The 19,856-nt window shown below is 43.1% G+C and overlaps 1 protein-coding gene across 2 annotated transcripts in view; it reads left to right on the top strand.

Annotated features, from left to right (window-relative positions):
- The first annotated feature begins 572 nt into the window (after positions 1–572).
- The window catches only part of AFF1 (ALF transcription elongation factor 1), a 97,281-nt gene continuing 77,997 nt past the window's right edge, over positions 573–19,856 (top strand). For both annotated transcript variants that reach the window (XM_010299036.2, XM_075751327.1), the window contains exon 1: positions 573–851. In XM_010299036.2, the coding sequence (XP_010297338.2) occupies positions 835–851 (17 nt within the window). In that variant the 5' untranslated portion in view covers positions 573–834. The remainder of the gene's footprint in view (positions 852–19,856) is intronic.

Genomic DNA, 19,856 nt, shown 5'->3' with positions numbered 1-19,856 from the left:
AAAACCCCACAGCCCCCGGGGATGTGGTAAGCGTCAGGGAACTGGTACTCGGGGTAGGATCCGCAGCCACCGACCTCTGTTCCCACCGAGCCCGGGCAGCGCCGGGGGGGGGGGGGGGGGGGGGGGCAGCCTGGCGAGGGCTGCGCTGCGGGACTGGGGGTGCTGGGGCACGGGCCGTAGGCGTGGTCTCGGGCAGGGAACACCCCCTCCTCCCCGGTGCCGCTCCGGCGGCAGCGCCCGTGCGCTTCTCGCCCAATCCTGCAGCTATCCTGGCCTGACAGAACAACATGTCCATTTAAGGAGATTGGGTCGTACCATGAAAACTTTGCTGAGGAGGGGTAGGTGTGCACAATGCGGGCGCCGGGGGGCGGGTGTGTGAGCTGCCGCAAGACCCGCTTGCCAAAACCCGTCAGAGGAATGAAATCCCAGTGGGCCCCGGTGACGTGCGGCGCTGAGGCTCGCAAAACTGCGAGCCAGCCTTTGGCTTTTCAGCGAGGCTGTGTGTTCCCCCCCCTCCAGCTGAAAGTGCGAGAGCCGCATCGCCCGCCCTCCCTGCCGGCCGGGAATGCATCGAGCCGGGGGAGGGCCCGGGTGCCCGGATGTCGATCAAAATGAGTGTAATCCAACCCTGCGCCGGCCAGCCCGGGCTCGGGGAACTGGGGCTCGGGCAGCCGGGGGCGCAGTGACATTTTAGAGGGGCACATCTACGGGGACCGGGGAACGGGCAGGAAGGCAGTCGGCAAATGGAAGAGAAGATTTTGTCAGGGGGGTAGAGCCTGGACAGCTGGGGAAAGGGCTCATGGATAGAGGACGCTTGGCAGTATAAACTTCACGATGGCTGCCCAGTCGAGGTACGGCATTAAATAACTTTTACCGCTGTTGGTGGATTTCACTGAGGGCTTTTCATAGTCGGGTGGTGTGAAGGGAGACCCTGGCTCCTTTTCGGGCAGAGTTTGCTGTAGATTCTTACACGGCGTCTCACGGAAATGTGTCTGGAGACGCGTCCTGGGTAGATCTTGTTCGTGTATTTTGTTCACCAAAGTGTCTGCTACCTCCTCTCAGCATAAACTTTCTTTTAACAGGAAAAACAAAGTCCTGGTTGCTCCCTGACAAATCTCTCCCTGCCCAACAAGTTAATAGCTCCTTGAAACTGATTTTCTTCTCCCCTGTGGACTTGTCTGTCTGTTGGTTTTTTTCCCCTGTCACCAGCCTACTGTAAACAGGTTCCTGTGATTGCTTACAGCAAAATTTTAAAAGGTAAATGGTTTATATTCGGTGGGATTGGAGAGCTGGCTGTAGAAAATGGAAGCAGGTTGTGTCTGCTTGTGTGCAAATGTGTTGGATAGGTGGGACCGTGGAAAATGGTTGTAGAGAAGAGTATGAAAAAGAATGATCCAATGTAGTTGCTGTCAGGGAGCAAAATTCAAGCAAATGTACCAACCTTGGTTAAATGCTTTTCAACTAACTGTGTTTTAAAAGAAACAGCTTCTTGCCTAGTCTCGGGGCAGGGGGTGGGGGAGGACGGGACGGGACACGACATCCTGTCCAAAGTAAATTTCACACTCAGCATGGGGGAGGCAGCTTTTCTTAAATCATAGTACTTGATGAAGCAGTGCTATTTAAGGTACCTGGTAAGTGCCTTTTAGGTTTTATGATGCTTTAATGGGCATTTCAGAAATGCCGAAGAGAGAAACTTCTCTTTTTGCTCTTTAGTCCCATACCAAAGAGCCACCCTGCTCCCCTCTCCTCCAGGCAGGAAAATACTAAAAATCAAAAATGGTGGCATATCCTACACAGAAGTTTGGCACTCACAGTGTATTTTCACAGTGGTGCTTTTTCTGCAGGTTTGAAGCCAAGAGCTGGCTTTAAATTACAAACTGCAAAATGACAGAGCCCTGAGGTTTGGGGAAGAAGGATGGGAAGATTGATTGCTTCGTTAACAGCTGAACTCTTCCCTAGCTCCGACTGCCTGCTCCGTCCTCGTGTGAGGAGGTTGGGAGTACTTAAAAGAGTACAAAGAGGCAAAGGTTTAATTTTTCAGCATCTCTTTTTTTCTTTGTATTATCACTTATTCTCATGATTTACTGGCCTGCATTATCAGCGCGTTGCTTTAATAGGCCTGCATGCTAAGAGAGGATACAGCATAAATCTTAGTGCTGCTGGCTTGCCTGGAAGCTTGGCTTAGCTCCAAGACCAGGGACACACTTGGTGTCTTGGAGGTTGCGCAGCCATTTTCTTGGGTGGCACGTGGGAGCCAGGTCCCAGCAGTAGCCCCCAGCCTCAGCAAACTGGCCAAGAAAGGGCGAGGCTGGCACTGGGGTCAATGAACCACATCCCTAGTCTGTAAGGTGGACGGTGCAGAGAATAAAGTCTTAGATGTTGAATGGTTCAAACTGAAAGTGAGGAAAATGGACCAAGGCCTGGGTCCGTGGGGCCAAGTACTGTGGGGTAGGTGAAAGGACCATGCCCTACACCTACTGTTTGAGACGGGCATGGAGACAAGATGTGCACCTGCCATTCTGTACCCTCCCTTCTCCATCGGGTGTGTTGGCTTTCGCTTTTTTTCAGGATGCTGTGAGGCACTCAAGCTGTAAAACTGCGTCAGAGCATTTTAGCATAGTGAGTAAGAAAGTAACCTCTGTATGTTTGAAGATCAGTGTTAAAGTCTCTGAGTATTGCTCATTTTAAGACATTTAAAAGAGAGTAGGAGTGAATATGAGCAGCAGAAATGAATCTCTTACAGGAGAGAGGTTACATTTGCCAGAAAGCCTGTTACTTGTGGTATTTCTGTTTTGGTGGCACAGGTCAGCAGGGATATCCATCTCGGTCCAAGAGATTTGTGTTTTGTGAGCCTGTAGAAGCTTTTATTCAACAGTGAAGGATGAATTCAGATTCACAAAAAATAATTGGAGTTATACTGCATGGGACTGAGAGGCCACATGTCTCCAGAATTCATTTGCCAAAACATGTCAGAGGGTTTACTCTGCCAGGTAGCTGACAGGAGGTGTGAGTGAGCTTTTTGTGTTCATTTTTCCTTTGTAAAAAATACAAACAATTTCTACAAGCTCAGTAAATTACTGATGAGGTGGTATGATACAGAGCAGTGTAGCATTTTGGGTATCACTCTGTATGAGGCCTTTGGGCACTCCTCCATCTGCTTGGGTTTGCTATTTCTCACATGCTGTATGTTTCAGCTAGTGAAAGGGATGTGACATTGGGGATGATGCTTGTATGATAACAAGAAAATCCTGTATACTTTCTTTAGCTTCAGCATTGCGATCCTTGGCAGCTCTCCTAGCATTTGGGTTTCACTGTTTGGAAGGGTAAGGAAAACAAGGTGATAAAACATGCCTGTTGCTGCTCTTTGGCATTTTAAAAACTGCAGTAGCGATGACTAAGAAACTGATGTGCTAATGGATGCCGTAACATTTTCTAAAATAGTAAATATTAAGAAATGGTTAGTGTTGAGTATGTTTTTGCTGAGCTAAGAATGATCAGCTTCTACCAATGGCTGCTGTAAATAGCTTATATCTAGAGCTGTTAAGTGTTTTGTGTATAATGTAGATTTTCTTTTTTTCCAAAGTTGCTAGCTGAGCTGTAGGTTTGCAGCTGTAGCTTTCTATGCACTCGCTTCTGGAACACACGGATGATCTGATGCCTGTAGTGTCCCCAGGCAACAGGGCTTGTGTCAGATTTTTATGGTATATTCAGGAACGTGTGAGCAGAAACAGAATCAGTCTGAATGAGGACAAGTTTACTTTCTTGTTAAACATGGTGTGATATTCATCATGTGCTGTTCAGCTGCTCTGAGATACGGCAGGACCCCAGGAGGTGTGTGGGACAGACTGGCACCTGCACTTGCTACCAGCTACTACCAGTGACCAGTGAGGCATGAGAATATGGCTCCTTAACTAATGGCAGAGCCCATCTTTCTTCTGCTTCCATCTTTAAAATGTGTGCTCTACTGCAGCAATCACAAGCTGAGGATCTTTAGATGAATAGCTGCTTTTTTTTTTTTTAAGATGCAGGCTACTTTTCTCAGGTCAGTTGAGAAAATTTTAAATTATCTGTAGACTATGTTGGTTTATTTAAAATTGGTGGATAAATAAATACTTTGTTGTTATGGATGCTCAGAATTCCCAATTGTCATATAACTTGCCTTTCAAAGTGGTTATGATTAGTATGATTGCAGGTATGCAGAATGAATGCAATTTCCTAATATTTGTACATAGGTGAATACAGTAGTGCAGTCAGAGCAACGTGAAATCTGATTGTTGTGCTGTCATGCCTGCTGGGCTCACCTTGCTCGTTCTCCTGAGTCAGCCCTGCAGGGAAGGGTAATGATGGACAGCAGTCTAGGAAGCCCTCTGTTTACACCCCCTACAGCCTAGTCGTACCAGCTAAACCCAGAAGAGTCTTGAAACGCGGCTGTACCACTCATTTTGGTAGATGATGTGCAGAAGGTGATGCTGTGCAGAAATAAAATGTATCTGCATTTAAAACATGTTAAACACAGCAAACCAATTTCTTCTAAAGGGAATAACGCTGAGGCTTTTCCTTGAGGAGAGGCTATGTTGAATGATGTAGCTTGATTTCTTTCTGTGTCGTTTCACAGCTTTCCAGGCTAGATCTAAAGACACATTTCATAACTTGTGTGTTTTGTGGGTCCTGTTGATACAGGTAAATGCTAGTATTGGTGATGCTGCATTCCAGTCAGCTGATGTAGGTGAAGAAGGGATGAAACAATATCTTCTTGGAGCTTACCTGACTACTGAAAGCTAAAATATCCTGTGAACCCCTGTTGATTTTACTCATACACTGCTACTAGCCCTGCCTGTAGAAATGCAACCCTATTTTCTCCAGAACAAAATGCCCAGCTGATCCATGGCATGTTTTGTGGGCTGCTGGGGATTTTCAGTTCACAGTTCCTTATTACCTGGTCTTTCTGAGCCTGGAGTCTATTGCTTTGGGGCCAGCCTGTAGATGAAGCTCCCCCACAGAGAAGAGATGCTCACAGGGAAGTAGATTTTTCAAGTAGGTTTGTTGAGTTTTGTTTTTGGGGGGTTTTGTTTGTTTTTGCAGTGGGGGTTCCAAGTTGTAATAGGCCCTTGAAAACCTTGAAATACTATTGTCCTGGTATACCTGAGCTGATATAGAAGGGAATGTTTCCTCAGATCATGTAATTTTCCTGGGTCTGAATCTGTATTGTAGAGAGGCATCTTCTCACTGCTTTTTATGAGAAAATCATTTGCTAGCTCAACTGCAAGATGCAGCATGAATAGCAAGAAACAAGCTTTTAATGAACTGCATAAATTCTCCTCGGTGCTTTCCTTCTGAGCGTAATCATAGTGAATAACGGCATGAAGCTTTTAAATGCCTTTAAAATATAACAGAGAAGGTGTCTCAGTAAAGTACATAGGAATGCTATGAAGACATTGTTCCTCATGAGGTGGACTACAGTGAAGTGAGGAAGAGTGCTCCACTGAGCACAGCGTGTCTTCTAAGGCCTGACTCAGGCACAGGGTGGTTGGGAGCACAGAGGCTGGTTTACTGCCTACCTGATGAGCAAAATGACAAAAGAGTTACTTTAATGTAGAGATGCCTTTGACATGCCTGAGGGATGGGATGCCATCCAGAGGGACCTGGACAACCTCAAGCGGGCCCATGTGAACCTCATGAGGTTCAACAAGGCCAAGTGCAAGGTCCTGCGCATGGGTTAGGGCAACCCCCGGTATCACTACAGGCTGGGGGATGAAGCAGCCCTGCGGAGAAGCACTTGGGGGTACTGGTGAATGAAAAGCTGGACACGAGCCAGCAATGTGTGCTCACAGCCCAGAAGACCAACCGTGTCCTGGGCTGTGTCAAAAGCAGTGTGACCAGCAGGTCGAGGGAGGTGATTCTACCCCTCTGCTCTGCTCTTGTGAGACCCCACCTGGAGTACTGCATCCAGCTCTGGGGGTCCTCTGCATCCCAGCATAAGAAGGACATGGAATTGTTGGAGAGAGTCCAGAGGAGGGCCGTGAAGTTGATCAGAGGGCTGGAGCACCTCTCCTATGAGGACAGGCTGAGAGAGTTGGGATTGTTCAGCCTGGAGGAGAGAAGGCTCCAGGGAGACCTTATTGTGGCCTTCCAGTACTTAAAGGGGCTACAGGGAAAGATGGGGACAGACTTTTTGCTACCGTCTGTTGCGATAGGACAAGGAGTAACGGTTTTAAACTAAAAGAGAGTAGATTCAGGCTAGATATAAGAAGTTTTTTACGATGAGGGGGATGAAACACTGGAACAGGTTGCCCAGAGAGCTGGTAGATGCCCCATCCCTGGAAACATTCAAGCATTCTGAGCAACCTGATCTAGTTGAAGATGTCCCTGCTCATTGAAGGGGGCTGGACTAGATGACCTTTAAAGGTCCCTTCCAACTTATGCCTGAGCCTGAGAAAAAAAGGGAAGGTACTCATCCTGTTTAGGCTTGAACACGGCATGAAGATTTTTTTTTCCCTGTGGTATGTTAAAGTGAAAAAAGTACTGGCTATATTATGTTTTGCAGTTTTGGCTGCTGCAGTTCATCTGTGTCCATTATAAAACTGAGAAGACACACGTAGCACTGGCTGAGGTGGAGCAACTGGTTGGGGCAGATAGTGCTCCAAAATGCAGGGTTATCATAGGTGAATTAAGATAGAGCTGCATTGCTCCAGCAGAATGCTTTTATGGGGAACAGAAGTTGCATTCTAGATCTGTACAGAATCAACTAGCTGTGGGAAACAGTAAAAGTCAGAATCGCTCCTGCCCATCTTTCCTCTCAGCTGTGATGGCTGCTTTGTGCAGAGCTGCTGAGGTGCAGAAATTGTTGATCACCTGATTTTACTGCACAGGTTTCAAAAGTGCATTTCTTTTGCTGCATTATTCTTGTAGGGGGAGACGTGGCAGGCAGGGAGAAAAAGCAGGTGTGTGGGCACAAAACTGTATTTGAGGAGGTGCTCTGCTAATGGTAGTACTGTTTTCAGCATTGTCAAGCTGAAGCGTCTAGGCAGGTTTGAATAGGCAACCTTTATCACAGGTGCCATATGCTTCATGAAGATGTTTGTCTTCTGGCTTAGTTTAGGCTTAGATATTGTTTAGTGTGTAGAGTTGCCATTTTTAGTTGTACTGAGTATTTATTGTACCAGTGACCTAAAGTTTTCCTTTAGTGTTGTTTTTGCAATGCTACCCATCAGATTAAGAGAAAATAATGTCCCTGCTTTAATTTTTAGAGAAAGTTCAACTAGGAAATTGTTAATGTTTAACTTCAGAGACAACAGTAAGACTCATTCTCAGAACTGTAAAAAATGCGGGTTTCATTTTTGTACTTGCAAAACAAAAAAAAAAGGCAACCAAAAACAACAGCAACAAAGAATAACAAACAACAAAAATGCTCCTACCCCCACTTCACCAAAACCTAAGCAGGAAGAGTAGAGCAGAAGCGCCTTTTAAAAAGAAACAAAAGAGCAAACTCACAAGCATGTGGCACTATTTTTATTCTAGACTTTTTTTGCTTAGAATACCATATACTGTGTAATCTATAAGCAGCAAATGATGTTTTAATCAATGTACGAACAGCTCCTTCATGGCACAGTAGTGTTTAGCAGCTGGTATGTGTATGTGAGGTATGTGAGAGGGCATGAGTGCATTTGCCTCTTCCCTGAGCTGAATTATGGGCATTACTGTTTGAAATATGGGTATCTGCTGGTATCTGAAATTGAAAGGAGTTTTTGAAATGTATAGCAGTAAAGGGATATTTACATCTCTGGAGAGTTGTAGACATATGGTAAGAAATGGCTTTCAGTATTCTTGTGCTTCTGCAGGTTGTTAAGATTGTGCTTAAAAAGATACTATCGAGATAATTCATTTTTGCAAGCACAGCTTGGAAACTCTCCTTCAGAATTGGTCTGCAGCTATTTCTCAAGAATCCTCTCCCCCCAGTAGGCTGTTTTGGAAAAATCATCCTAATTTGAAGACAGGGAATATGCTGGCAGTTTAGAAGTGCTTTGGTGAAATGCTTCTCTCTTTTCCCTGTCCCCACAGCTCTCGGCAGAACAAGCTGTTCTAGTAAAAGTTGTTTTCCTGGTGCTAGTAAGCCTGTGGTTCTGCTGAGAACAGCCTGTCAGTCTAGGGACGTATTTCTTCATACCTTTGCTAAAATAACATGTGCTAACAGAAAGATGGCATGGGCTAGCTGTGCTGCAGAGCAGGAGGGTTTGCTTGTCTTTTTTAAAGACTCCCTTAGCATTGCCATTACCTAGAGGCCCTCATCCCTGATGGCTACCATGTCTGTCAGTCAGTGCAGCTTCGAGGCCTTGTTTACTATGAAAAGTTTTGCTGGCATAGCTAAAAGTACAGGCAAAAAATATACCGTAGAGGCGAGATAACTGTGTTGGCCAAAGCTTAGCGTAAACTCCATGATACCAGTGAATAAGGCTGCTTTTTCTGGCGTATGGTTTCTGGGGAGATGGGTCTGGGATGGTGGATGTAAGCCAAAGAGCTCTCCTGGACCACCGTGTCTCCCTCCTTTGCTGAGACCCTGCAGACCCCTTGTAGCAGGATAGTCTGCTTTGTCCAGCAGTTAACTTTTAACTGGTGAAAGAAAACACTCATCTCTGTCCAGTGGGACCATGGTGTTTCCTGTAGTCCAGCCTGAAAATCTCACTTCAGCTTTACTGAAATGTTACATCCGCCTTTTAATGTTGTTTTTAAAGTTACTTCTAGAATTGTCTATCTATATAAATTTAAAAAAGCACTAAAACCCCTGTGGTTTATATCGATAGAAAAATGAAGATGCCTCTTGCATAAATCACTGGGTTCATAGTATGGGCCTCTTTTGGAGAAACTCGCTTTTTCCATTAATAGTGCACATGAGGAATGCAGTTACGTCTCTGTTCCTGCTGGGTGCCTTTTGGCAAAAATACTTTGTACAGCTACTCTTTGGTTTGTTTTTTTTAAACCACTGTGTTGTGGTGTGAGGTGATTGCATTTGTTTCTGGTACTTCTTTTTTGGGGGGGGGCAATGGGGAGAATGGAAAGCAGTCACTAGAAATAACGTAATGATGCTTGAAACTTTGTACCACGTTGTCTCTTGTGATTCTTAGCTAGTGTTTGTGACCCTCCTAAGAGGAAATGCCTGGTTCTGTGTAATGGACTACAGGAGTAAAAAACCTACTAGTCTAGAGCTTAAGAAAATTCTGTATAACTGCCCAAACTGGGCAGAGACAGAAAAATAGGTAGAATTGTGTTCTAGTCTTTGAGAAAGTCTAATCTGCTTTTAGAAACACCATAATAATGAGATGTGGTATTGAGAGACATGGGGGATTTTTCCCATTGCATTCTCTGCGAAAAGCAGTTGACTCATACACTGAGGCATTAAAAATAATAGGCCAAAAACACTTCCTAAATTGGCTAACTTGGAAAAATTCAGTAACTCAGTGTTTCACATTTGAAAAAAGATTTTTTGGTCATTTAGTGAATTAAGTGCTACAAAGCTTTCCCTAGCAGTTGTCTTTTTTTTTACTAACAAAAATGACACCAGTACCCTCAGCCTTTTCTGTTAAAAGCATATGCTGATAAAGGAATACCTGTATGGCTTTTCTTCTTTTAGGTATAGGGCATTTTTAATGTCATCAAGCTATTGGGATAAAAATTACGGGATACGTAAAGGAGCTGGCAGAAATTCTTCCCTGCTGGGAAAACCCAGAGTTCGTAAGTTAGATGGGACAATGTGATCAAGAAATAGCAAGTAAGAAAGCTGACAGAGAACGTGGATGACGCTAATAATGCTGTAAAGGTGTGTCATCTAGCTGTAGCAGATGTTAGAGTGTTTTTTCCATAAGTTACCTATGGAAAAAACCCTTATTTCTAGCGTATCATTCAGCAAGTTTCATTTTCTGGGGGGAGGGGAGAAGCTTTACTTTCCAGACTTAGCAGGATACCAGTGTTTGTATTGAGCAGTTTGTAGCTTACTAGGGAAAAAAGTTACTAGCTTAAATTCATCTCTCATAAAAATGAATATCTCTGGTACAAAGATGTGCCTAAGGTTTGCTTGTGAATAGCTATACATTTTACCTACAGACTGCAGCCTTTTGTGCAAGAGTAAACCATGCTGGAAACTCATTTTTTATCAGAGACATTCTATGCAGATACATGAAATTGTGCTAGCCAGCTTAGGATGAAGAATTTAACTCGGGAAAGGAGAAGAAAAAATGTTAACAGCTTTTTTTTTTTTTCCAGCAAAACGTAGACTTTCCCTCTGAAGATGCCCTTAACTTTTTGTTGATGTTGTTCTAGCCTCCTTCCAGACCAGCCTCAGACTCTTGGTGGGTAAATAGGATGACCTCAACCTTGATTCTGAGCAAGCCAAAGTGAGACAGCTCCAAACTGGAATTTCTGCCACTGCCTTAGCATGTCACTGAGTATAGTGTAGTGCTGTTGCTCAGTGCTGCGGTGCACAGATGGTGCAGCTCTGCGCAAGTAGGACCACAGTGGAGTAAAGTGGATGAATGAAATTAGTCTGCAGAAATAACATTAAAACTTGGCTCCCAAGCTGGTTCTTCCGTTACTTAAATATGTGAATCAGTCTGGTTCCTAATGATTTGGAAGGTGTGTTTTCTTTCCAAGTCAGTTAAGTGAACTGAACAAACTGACCTACAGTAGTTAGGTTTCTCTCATTACGCATCCCTTTTTCATACGTCTTTGGAGGGAATGACTGAATTTACGTGCAGGGAGCTTCTTGCTGTGCCTTTCTCTTACAGTGTATACAGCTGATGTAGTCTAGCACTGCATTTCACAGCCAGAACCTTTTTCTGTAATTCTTAAATAAATGAAAGCAGTTTGTAATTATAACATAATCTGATAATTGCAACCAAAAGCTTCTCAGGCTGTGTTTTGGCAGCTGCGTTGGTGTGCGGTGATGTTGTTTTGCTGTTTGAACAACTTGTGAGATAACTTATCATGAAAACTTAGGAACTGTGCTACTTTAAAACAAAACATTCCAAAACAAAGAAGAAGAAAACCACATACACACAAAACCCCTGTCCTGTAATGCTTATAAAGCCAGATATGATCTGGGCTAATTTTTAAATCTAATGAACATTTAGTTGACATTCTGTCCTTTGGGCTGAACCTTGTGTTGTTTTGTGGCCAAATACGGTTCAGTCCTTACCCTAAGAACTGACTTGGTATCTGTGTTGTACTTAATTGTGAAGACACGTGTATTATGGAGTGTAGGGTGTCTCATTCAAGGGTCATGCGTTCAGTACTGTTTCCACTCAGCTTCCTTCAGAGTGCTTATTCCTGTAGCTTTCTGATTTGGCAGTAATCATTTGTGCTAGCCAAAACAGTGAGGGGGGTGGGGGGAAGTCCTTTTTCAGCTAGAACAAAAGAAAAACTCAAAAGTCACGTTTAAAAATATTTGCCCCCTTGAAAATGTCTTGATAGACATCTTGATACCATAGAAGGTATGATGAAGAAAACTCTTTTTTTTCTGTGTTTCAGCCCCATCTTTTGCTTTTCTTTTGATGGATTTCTGTATTAGCTGTCCTTTCATTTTTTTCCTACGGTCCATTGCTTTCTAACTGTTAATTTGGTGGGTGAGAGGTGTCATGCATGGGGCAGATGAAAAAGTATGCAACTTATGTACAAGGGAAACGCTGGGAAAATAACTTCTTTAGTTCCCTGTTCCTTTGTACATTGATTAAATATCAAGTTAATGGTTTCCTTTTTTAAAAATTGCTTCCTTGAAAATGGGCCATCCTCTTCCCTCTCAGCTTAATGACGGAAATGTACAGATGATATTGATATAAACTATGTTTACTTGAGTGTAACAATTTTAAAGGCTGTTTATGTACAGTAATATGCCAAGCAAATAATGATTTGGTTTTGTTTGTTCAATATTTCTTTCTTTCCCCTAGACAAGTCCCTGAACACACAAAAAACCAGAGTGTGAGGGCTGAAAAACCAGTGGCAGTTAATATGATGCGCTTAAAAGACCTTTAAGTCATGCAGTTTTCTAAGAAAGTCATTGAACTATTCTTTCACCCCTTCCTCTTTCGCTTGGTAAGTGCAAATAAGATGGAGTGCAGGTGACGCGCAGGCACTGACTAGATACAGATCTTGGATCCTGCTGATGCGCAGCGAAGTCTCAATGGAAAGTAGGAAGCCAGAGGAGGGTTGAAATGGTTTGTGCAAGTTTGGCCTGCCAAGGGTGTGCTGGAAGCTGAGGCAACAGTGAGAGGCGACGTGCCAGGGCTCAGCAGGGTGTACGTGCAAGGTGTTGTTACAGCTGCTGCTCTGAATTTCATGGGTTCCTCTGGGTTTTTCTACATCAGTCTCATTCGGGGCTGAATCGCAGCCTTCAGCATGTACGCTTGGTTCCAGCTGATCTATTCTCTCCATGTTTTTTTGAGAGGCTTAAACTGTGTGTTATAAGGCAATGAACTACTTTGGGGAAAGGAGGAATTTAGACCGGTATCTGGTTTTCTAGTTTCCTTTGGCTTTAAACTTTCAAGTCCAATTCAAGAAAGTTTGTCTGTTAGAGTCATGCTCAAGATTGTGCTCAAAATGAATTCTTGACCTGGAGCTTTTACATGGAGGATGGTTTTTGCATGTGTGTGTGTATAAGCAGGTGCTCAAAATAGGATACTGATTCACAGCTTGAAACTAAGGAATGACTTCTACATGTGTGCATAACAGAGAGAAGGAGATTGGGGAGAGGGGAGGGATTTTAACCTTACCATTTCCTTCGTCCTTTCTCTGTTGTGTGTATTGCTACAAGCATCATATTTCTAAGCAGGGCTGTGTTAAGTGAAAAAATGTGAAGCTAAGGCACAACATGCTAGATGGAAAGAATTCCAAGAGTTGTTCTGAGGATGGATAAACGGAAAATTTCAGGTGGAATTGGGAAATGAAGTAGTGACTCTCCCTGTTCTTTCCTTCCTCCCATTTTTCAAGTGGCTTCCAGAAATATTTATGCATTACAAGTTTGTTGTGCAAAACATCTACTCTTTTGTGGTTTAGTAACTGTGACAACTAAGCAATTGAGTAAGATGGAAGATACGGAATTTATTAGAAAGTGTGTGCTGAGATTTTAGGGACATTTAGTTATCCTGTGGTTTAAAAAAAAGAAAAAGTTATTCCAAATCCCTATGATCAGCTTGCGTTTTCTTGAAAATACCTAGCTTTCTACAGATGACTTGGCTGGATGGTACTTGGGTTATTTGGGGTGTTAGCTGGGGTTGGAGCTGTTATTCATCATGTTTGTGGATGCTTCATTAATGAATCTCTGGGACACCGAGAGACTACAGAGAGATGAAGCAATCCAGAGGAAGTGTGTCCCCATGATGACGCAGGAAGCTGTCCGGCTGGAAGCAGGTTGTTCAGGAGGCTTGCCTTTCACAGGATGAAGCTCTAGACAGGCAGAATCAGGGGGTGAGGGAAAATGCAGCAGCCTACGCGGAAGAATTTAAAACCTTCTTTAGAAGTTTGACACAATGATTACTGTAGGGCATCTGCTCCATCCCTTGGAGAGCGAAGTGCAGACCTCCTGCATCATGCTCAGGGCAATGAATAAGTGTCATTGGGAACATGCGTGGGAGGGCAGGGGATGAGGAACCCCAAGGAGAGGCAGTGCTGATTCATTCTCCTTCCAAACCCTCTGTTGCCATCGTGGCATTGAGGACAAGGACCTGAGGAGGCCATTGGTTGTTATGAAAATACTCATAAGGGCAGAGGCTCTGATGCATTTTATCGGAGAAGGTGATGTATCCCTGCAAGACATCCTGAGTCACCATTGAGTGGACAAAAAGTGCTGTATATGCTTGGTGAAACTCTTTCTGTATATTCCTGCAGTGCTTTGGTGTAATTTTCCAGCCTTGGTCGCAAGCTTGGCACAAAATCACCACCATTATTGTCTGGGCAGACGTGACTTCCTTCAAGAGTGGTAGTTTCCCCAGACAAAAGGACAGCCAGTTGAGAACAGTCTTGGAAAGATACCAATCCCTTAGAAGGTTAAAACTGGAAACAAAATGATACAGAGTCTGGAAGCCAATGAAATAGAAGCGCTGTAATGTAATTAACAAGTACTTTGACTAGTTGCCTTTTACCAGTTGGCTGTCAGGTTTTGCTCCTTGAAGAAGGAAAGAAAAGTTGTGATGGGACCGTATGTTCTCATAGCTGACAAAGGCATATTTTTAATACGACTAAAGTTGAGCTTCCTCTCTAATTTCCATTTGCAGGAGTTGCATTTAATGTCTGTTCACTCCATGTGCTTCCTGCCAAGGTCTGAGGAAGAGCATCTTCCTCATTTGTCTCAGCCTTTTAACTTTGCAAGGGCTTCACTGGTACTGACAGTTTCCAAGGGCTGAAACTTTGTGCATGTGACAAGGGGGGGGGCTTTTACCAGCAACCTCCAGTTCTCATGGGCTTAAAATGGATCAGGCAGAGGGCAAGGACTTGGGAAAGAGCAGCAGAGCTATGCTGCAGAAAAAGGAGAGTGGAGGGAACCCCAAAACCAAACAACAAACTATAAAATGGGGGATGAGGGGAACCACACACAGAAATGGCAAACATATTTCATTGCCCAGTTTTCTTGGTGGTAAATGTATTGGTTGAGGCTGCACAAATGCTGGACATGTCTGAAATAGTTGAATTCCTGAGCTCTGCTGAAAAGTAAGGAACAGGAGTAGGTCACTTTTCACAGGTGTAAAACTTCCTTGACATTTCTTACTGTGCTTTTAGAGGCATGAGCAACAATGCTGTGTTTACAGAGGAACTCATCCTGCACATAGGTGTCTAACCAGTGGCTTCCCCAGTTTCACCCACACTCCTGGCAGGCGGTCAACTGGACCATTGCTTACGCCGCATTGGCCCATCTGTATTTGTACTACCTGTCCTCTCCCTGATTTTTGGGACCCCGCTTGAGAGGAAGGTGTCTCTGTGGACCCACGAGCACTGCCTGCCCTTCCTGGGCTGCTTCACGCGGGCTCTGCCTGACAGGCATCTGCTGGTGAGACTCCTGCGGTTGCTCAATTGTTTAACAAAGTGCTTTTAATGGAAACATAAAACCGGATAGAAATACAAAACCTAATGGAATAATCTCTTAATTGCAGTGCTGTAAATGACTATTCAGCACATGATTACTGTACTTGCAGGGGGGACAGTGGGGAGGAAAGAATATTGAATGAAAGACACTAAACACTTCAGCTGCTAAGAACGATGATTTATTGTCAATCTGAGCATCAAGCTAAGCAGGGCAAATAAATTGACAATACTAAGTGCTTTTGGAGGTAGAAATTGCCTCATGCAGGGTATTCACTGTGTGAGACACGTAAATTCTACCAGGATAAATGCACAAAGAGCGATTAATTAATAGTGGCGAGATACTCATGCATGTCCTGTCCTTAGGCAACCCAGAAAAAGTATTAATCAGCACATTGCCCAATTATTGGCAGATAGCTCCTGGTATGTGGTAGTTTGCCATTTCAGCTAGAAAATGCATTGTCCCTCTGCCTCCCTGTAAAAATCATGGCTTTTGCTGTGTTATGTGGCTCACAAAAATTACCTCATGTTTTTAAGCAGCAAAAGAGATGTGCCTAAAGGCACATTGACATTATCATTTTTTGGTACTGTTGCTAGCCTTTTAAGACATGTTAGTCCTTACAGAAGCAGCGTCCATCTTTTGGATATCTCACCTAGGTTAGGCAGCAGCAGGTAAAAAAAGATTAGCTCGATATTGAGCTGGCAGTTGATTTGGTGTACAGCTGCATGCTCTGCAGAACAGAGCATAGTTATCAGGGAATGTGTGTTCCAAGAGCACATGCTGCTCAGGGAGGCAAGGTAAGTGTTTTGGAAGTGGCCTTGCCGGTTCCCACCAGCACTCCCCTTTCCCACAGTTTACTGCCTGGTTCCTCCGTTCTGCCTAAGAACAAGGATGCCTGACTTCACCTGCTTGCAGAAGCCTCTCTGTTCCTCAAGCCTTTCTTTGCATGTTTGGGACATCCCACATGCCTGTTGGACTCTGGTACATGCAGACCAAGTGCCGTGCCCGCACCAAACAACTCAGAGATTTCCAGTGTTTGCAGTGGGTCTCGGTGCTGCCAAACCCATATTGCTGTCCCGTGGGAACCGGCGCTAGTGGTTGCTTTTGATCTGAGCCAGAGTGTGATGTTCCCGCTGCCTGCACACAAGTGTTGCTAAAGATGGTAAAGCCCAGCAGTTTGCTGTTTCTCATCCATCTTCCAGTACTGAGGAAAAGATAGGAGCTTTTAAAATAGAAGTTCAGAGGATGCAAGAAAAATTATCTTTTTTCTTTTTTTTTTTTAATTAGAAAATTAGATGTTGAATAAATGTGTTCAGAATTGCAAGGGGAAAAGTATTAGTAGCTTTATTTATTATTATTCTCCTAAAGGAGCAGCTTTTTATAGTTACTGAAAGTACTATCTTGTGTAAAATGAACTGCATGTAAATATTTTTAAAAAGGAGGAAAAACAAAAGATAAGAGACTTCAGAGTGTATTTTGGAGCGGCATATGCTTTGCAATGTGCATTAGGCATGCATCGGTACCTGCCTAATGCACCCTGTCATGGATTATTGCTCTTGCATAGTTTGAACACTTTCCAAGTCCTTTTGAATGACAATGAGATGCTTTGTTATATAGACATCAGGCTAATGATTCAAATGCAGTTTGAAACTCCAGCATAGAGAAGTACTCAGATATGGAGCATGTATGCCTCTTAATAAAATTGAATAACAGTTACAAACCATAGGAAAATTAGCAGGCGCTTGTGTGTGTGTAGATGGAAAAATTAGGAAATACTTCTGGAGTAATTGTAGTCTGGCAGAGACTGCAGGAAGGATTTTTAAATAGGCTTTTCAGCATATAAACAGATCTTTTCTACAAACATTGCTAATCTCTTTCTGTTCCTACTTAGTCCTTGCTGTGCAGATAAGACTTGTCCAACCTGTTACTTGATATATGCTGTTATGTAAGTGGAAAACTCAAAAGAATAGGAAACTTTTTTATTCATGCGTAATTTGTTTGCTGCTAATTCCTATGGAAATACGAAAGAATTTAGGTCTTTAATATTCTTTAGTTTTTTTCTTAATCTCAAATTAGTTGCAGTACCATCCTGTTCAAAGCACGTTAGGTTTGATTTAGTCAATTGTTCGGGAAGGATTTTATACAGAGAGTATGTTTCACAAAATATGTTATATATTACTCTTTAAACAACTTCAGGTTTGCATTCAGGAAAGGAACAAATGTGAAGGCTGATGTTACATTCCTTTTTACGTTGGGCTTTATTTGCATTAAGCTGTAGGGCTTCAGAAGTACATGTTAGTCCACAGCTGGGATGGTAGCAGAGGGTAGAAAGTCTTCCTGTCTCCCCTTTGCTACCACCCTTCTCCCGACTGTGCGGGAAATACGAGTTGAAAGGCTTTCAGGCTCTGCGGCAGTCTCGCCGCCAGACTTGCAAATTATCTGACAGCATTTAAGAAAGGCTGGGTGAAATCAGGTTCTTTGGAAAACATAGAGGAATTTTGGAAGTGTTTAAGGGCACAGGCTTACCTGCTTTACAATGATACGAATGGTTCTGTTGCCTCAAGAGGAGAATTGACAAAAGATAAATTGTGATGTATGTGCATGTATTTGTGTGTCATGCCAAGCAAGGTGAAGGAATGCTGAAACTGATGCTCCACCCGCATGACATGGTGTGGGGAGTGTGCAGGGGCTCTTTGTGGAGAAATGGTGCTGAAGTTGAGCTGCATGTGAAATGAGGGTGTGATGCACTGTGTGGCAGTAGCTGTATGATGTGGCACCTGTGGACCGCATGGCAATGCGGCTGCTGGACTTAGGAGCTGCTTGGCAGAGCATGGATGAGGTCAGCTGATAGCAGGCTCCTATGGAAAACCGGCAACATATTCACTCAGCTGGACGTGCAGGGATGTTAGCTATGTGAGGAGGAGTATTATGTGAGAAGAGGTTTAAAATGCACACACATGAAGCAGCTGCTCACTAAACATTTCAATTTCTTTTTCACTAACTGTATATCTTGTTAAAATTCTTCTTTGGTGTAGTGGATAACAATAATGTTTGGGTTTTTTTAATAGCATTTAGGAAGCCAATTCTATAAAATCAGTGAACAAAAGGAATGTCCGCTTGAATAATTTTAATGTAGTCTTAAAGTAGAAAATTTATTGCATTTGACTTCTTGCACCTGCAGTAAGCATTTATGTATACTTGAAGAACTTAGGTAGAATAATAGATTGTAAGACTTGAATCCTTGATTTAACTTGAAAAATTATTTCACATGGAAAATTAAACATTTGGGAGTTTTCTGAAATATAATAGGTGATATCATCTAGATTTTATTTCTTTTTACTTTGCTGTAACCTACTTTTTTCTTAAGACCTTTTATCTGAGATATTTCTTTGAAAGGCTTTTCATTTTTATGAGGATCCTGAGGAAACAGTAACTGGATTGGGGGGGGACCATTGGGCTTTGCTTTACTGAGTACTTGTATGCTACGTCAGGATTAAAATGTTTGGACAGTTGGTGTGAAGAAACAATAAATCTAAGCAATCATGGTTTCATTTCCTACAATCAGTAAGATGGAAATAGGTATGTGAATCAAAATCTTGTAATTGTGTGAAAAAATGAATGAAAATAGCTCTGGGAAATTAATATTACAGGCAAAAGCTGTTTTTCTTGACGTTTGGTTATTTGGCTCTTTCTCAACCAGTACTAGTTTACAACAGTCTTTTTACCTAATCACTCAGATCTCCAAGATTTGTCAGTAAAACACATTATTTTGGAGCCTATTTTAAAAGAAATAGAAACCTGATTTCATTTTTACATTCCATCTTTTGTAGATTGGTACTGTGAATGCAGGGTTCTCTTGCTGCCTTTAAACCTATTACCAATAAATTGATTGTACTGAACAACAGTAACAACAAAAAAGATATTTCAAGGCAAAAGCAAATGAGCAGGTAGAATAGGCCTTATGTAGGGTAGAATGTAGGTTTTACCCTATGCATTTTTCCAGGCAAACCTGGAACAGCACATCTGAGGTGCTGGATTTCTGCCAATGAGAGGAGGAATTCGGAGGCAGATGGGTACGGTGGGAGATTTTAAGCAGCACTTCCCTGAAGTAACCACTTCTGTCTATTCAAGTATGCCTTATCAGCATTAGAGACAGCCATATTTTGCTAGTGATGGGTGAGTTAATAAGACATCATGGTCATGGCCTCTGCGTTTCTGCTGGGGAACACCTTCTCACTGTGCCGGGCAGTTGTGTGCACACATGCATGCAGAGAAAGACTATCCCTGCTGTCAAAGGCTTGCTGCTTACCACGTAGTAGTTACCCTGTCCCTGTGCTCATATAACTGACTTAAAGCTGTAACAGAAAGATTTGGCATAAAGATAATAGCTGAAGTGCAGAGTGCTAGACGATCCAGTCGAGCTTAACAAAACTTGAGTTTTGGCACTCTTCCACCAATTGTACTTCAGTCATATCATTTTCCTCAGCTAACACTTGAGTTAGATTTATTTATGTGTCTCAGGCTGACTTAAACGACTGGGAAATGTGCATTTATTTATTTATTTATTTATTAAATTATGAGTGGCATGTAGATAATCAAGAGAGAGAAACGTTGTGGGAGGGGATAATGCTGCAGGGCAGGTCATTCCTGAGTGGTGGGAGTTGTTCAGGGTTCCGTAATCCTGGTGGAGAGCAGGAGATGTCGAGCTGGGTCCCTAATGGGTGTACTCACCTTAATTTTTCTTATTGCATTCATAGTGGCTGAACGCTGGACTTATCCAAACAAATTGCCATTGTGC

Source organism: Balearica regulorum, chromosome 4 (assembly GCF_011004875.1).
Source record: "Balearica regulorum gibbericeps isolate bBalReg1 chromosome 4, bBalReg1.pri, whole genome shotgun sequence".
In the NCBI taxonomy this organism is placed as follows: Eukaryota; Metazoa; Chordata; class Aves; order Gruiformes; family Gruidae; genus Balearica; species Balearica regulorum.
Note: the sequence above shows the minus strand (reverse complement) of the source record. Positions and strands in the feature narration are given on the sequence as shown.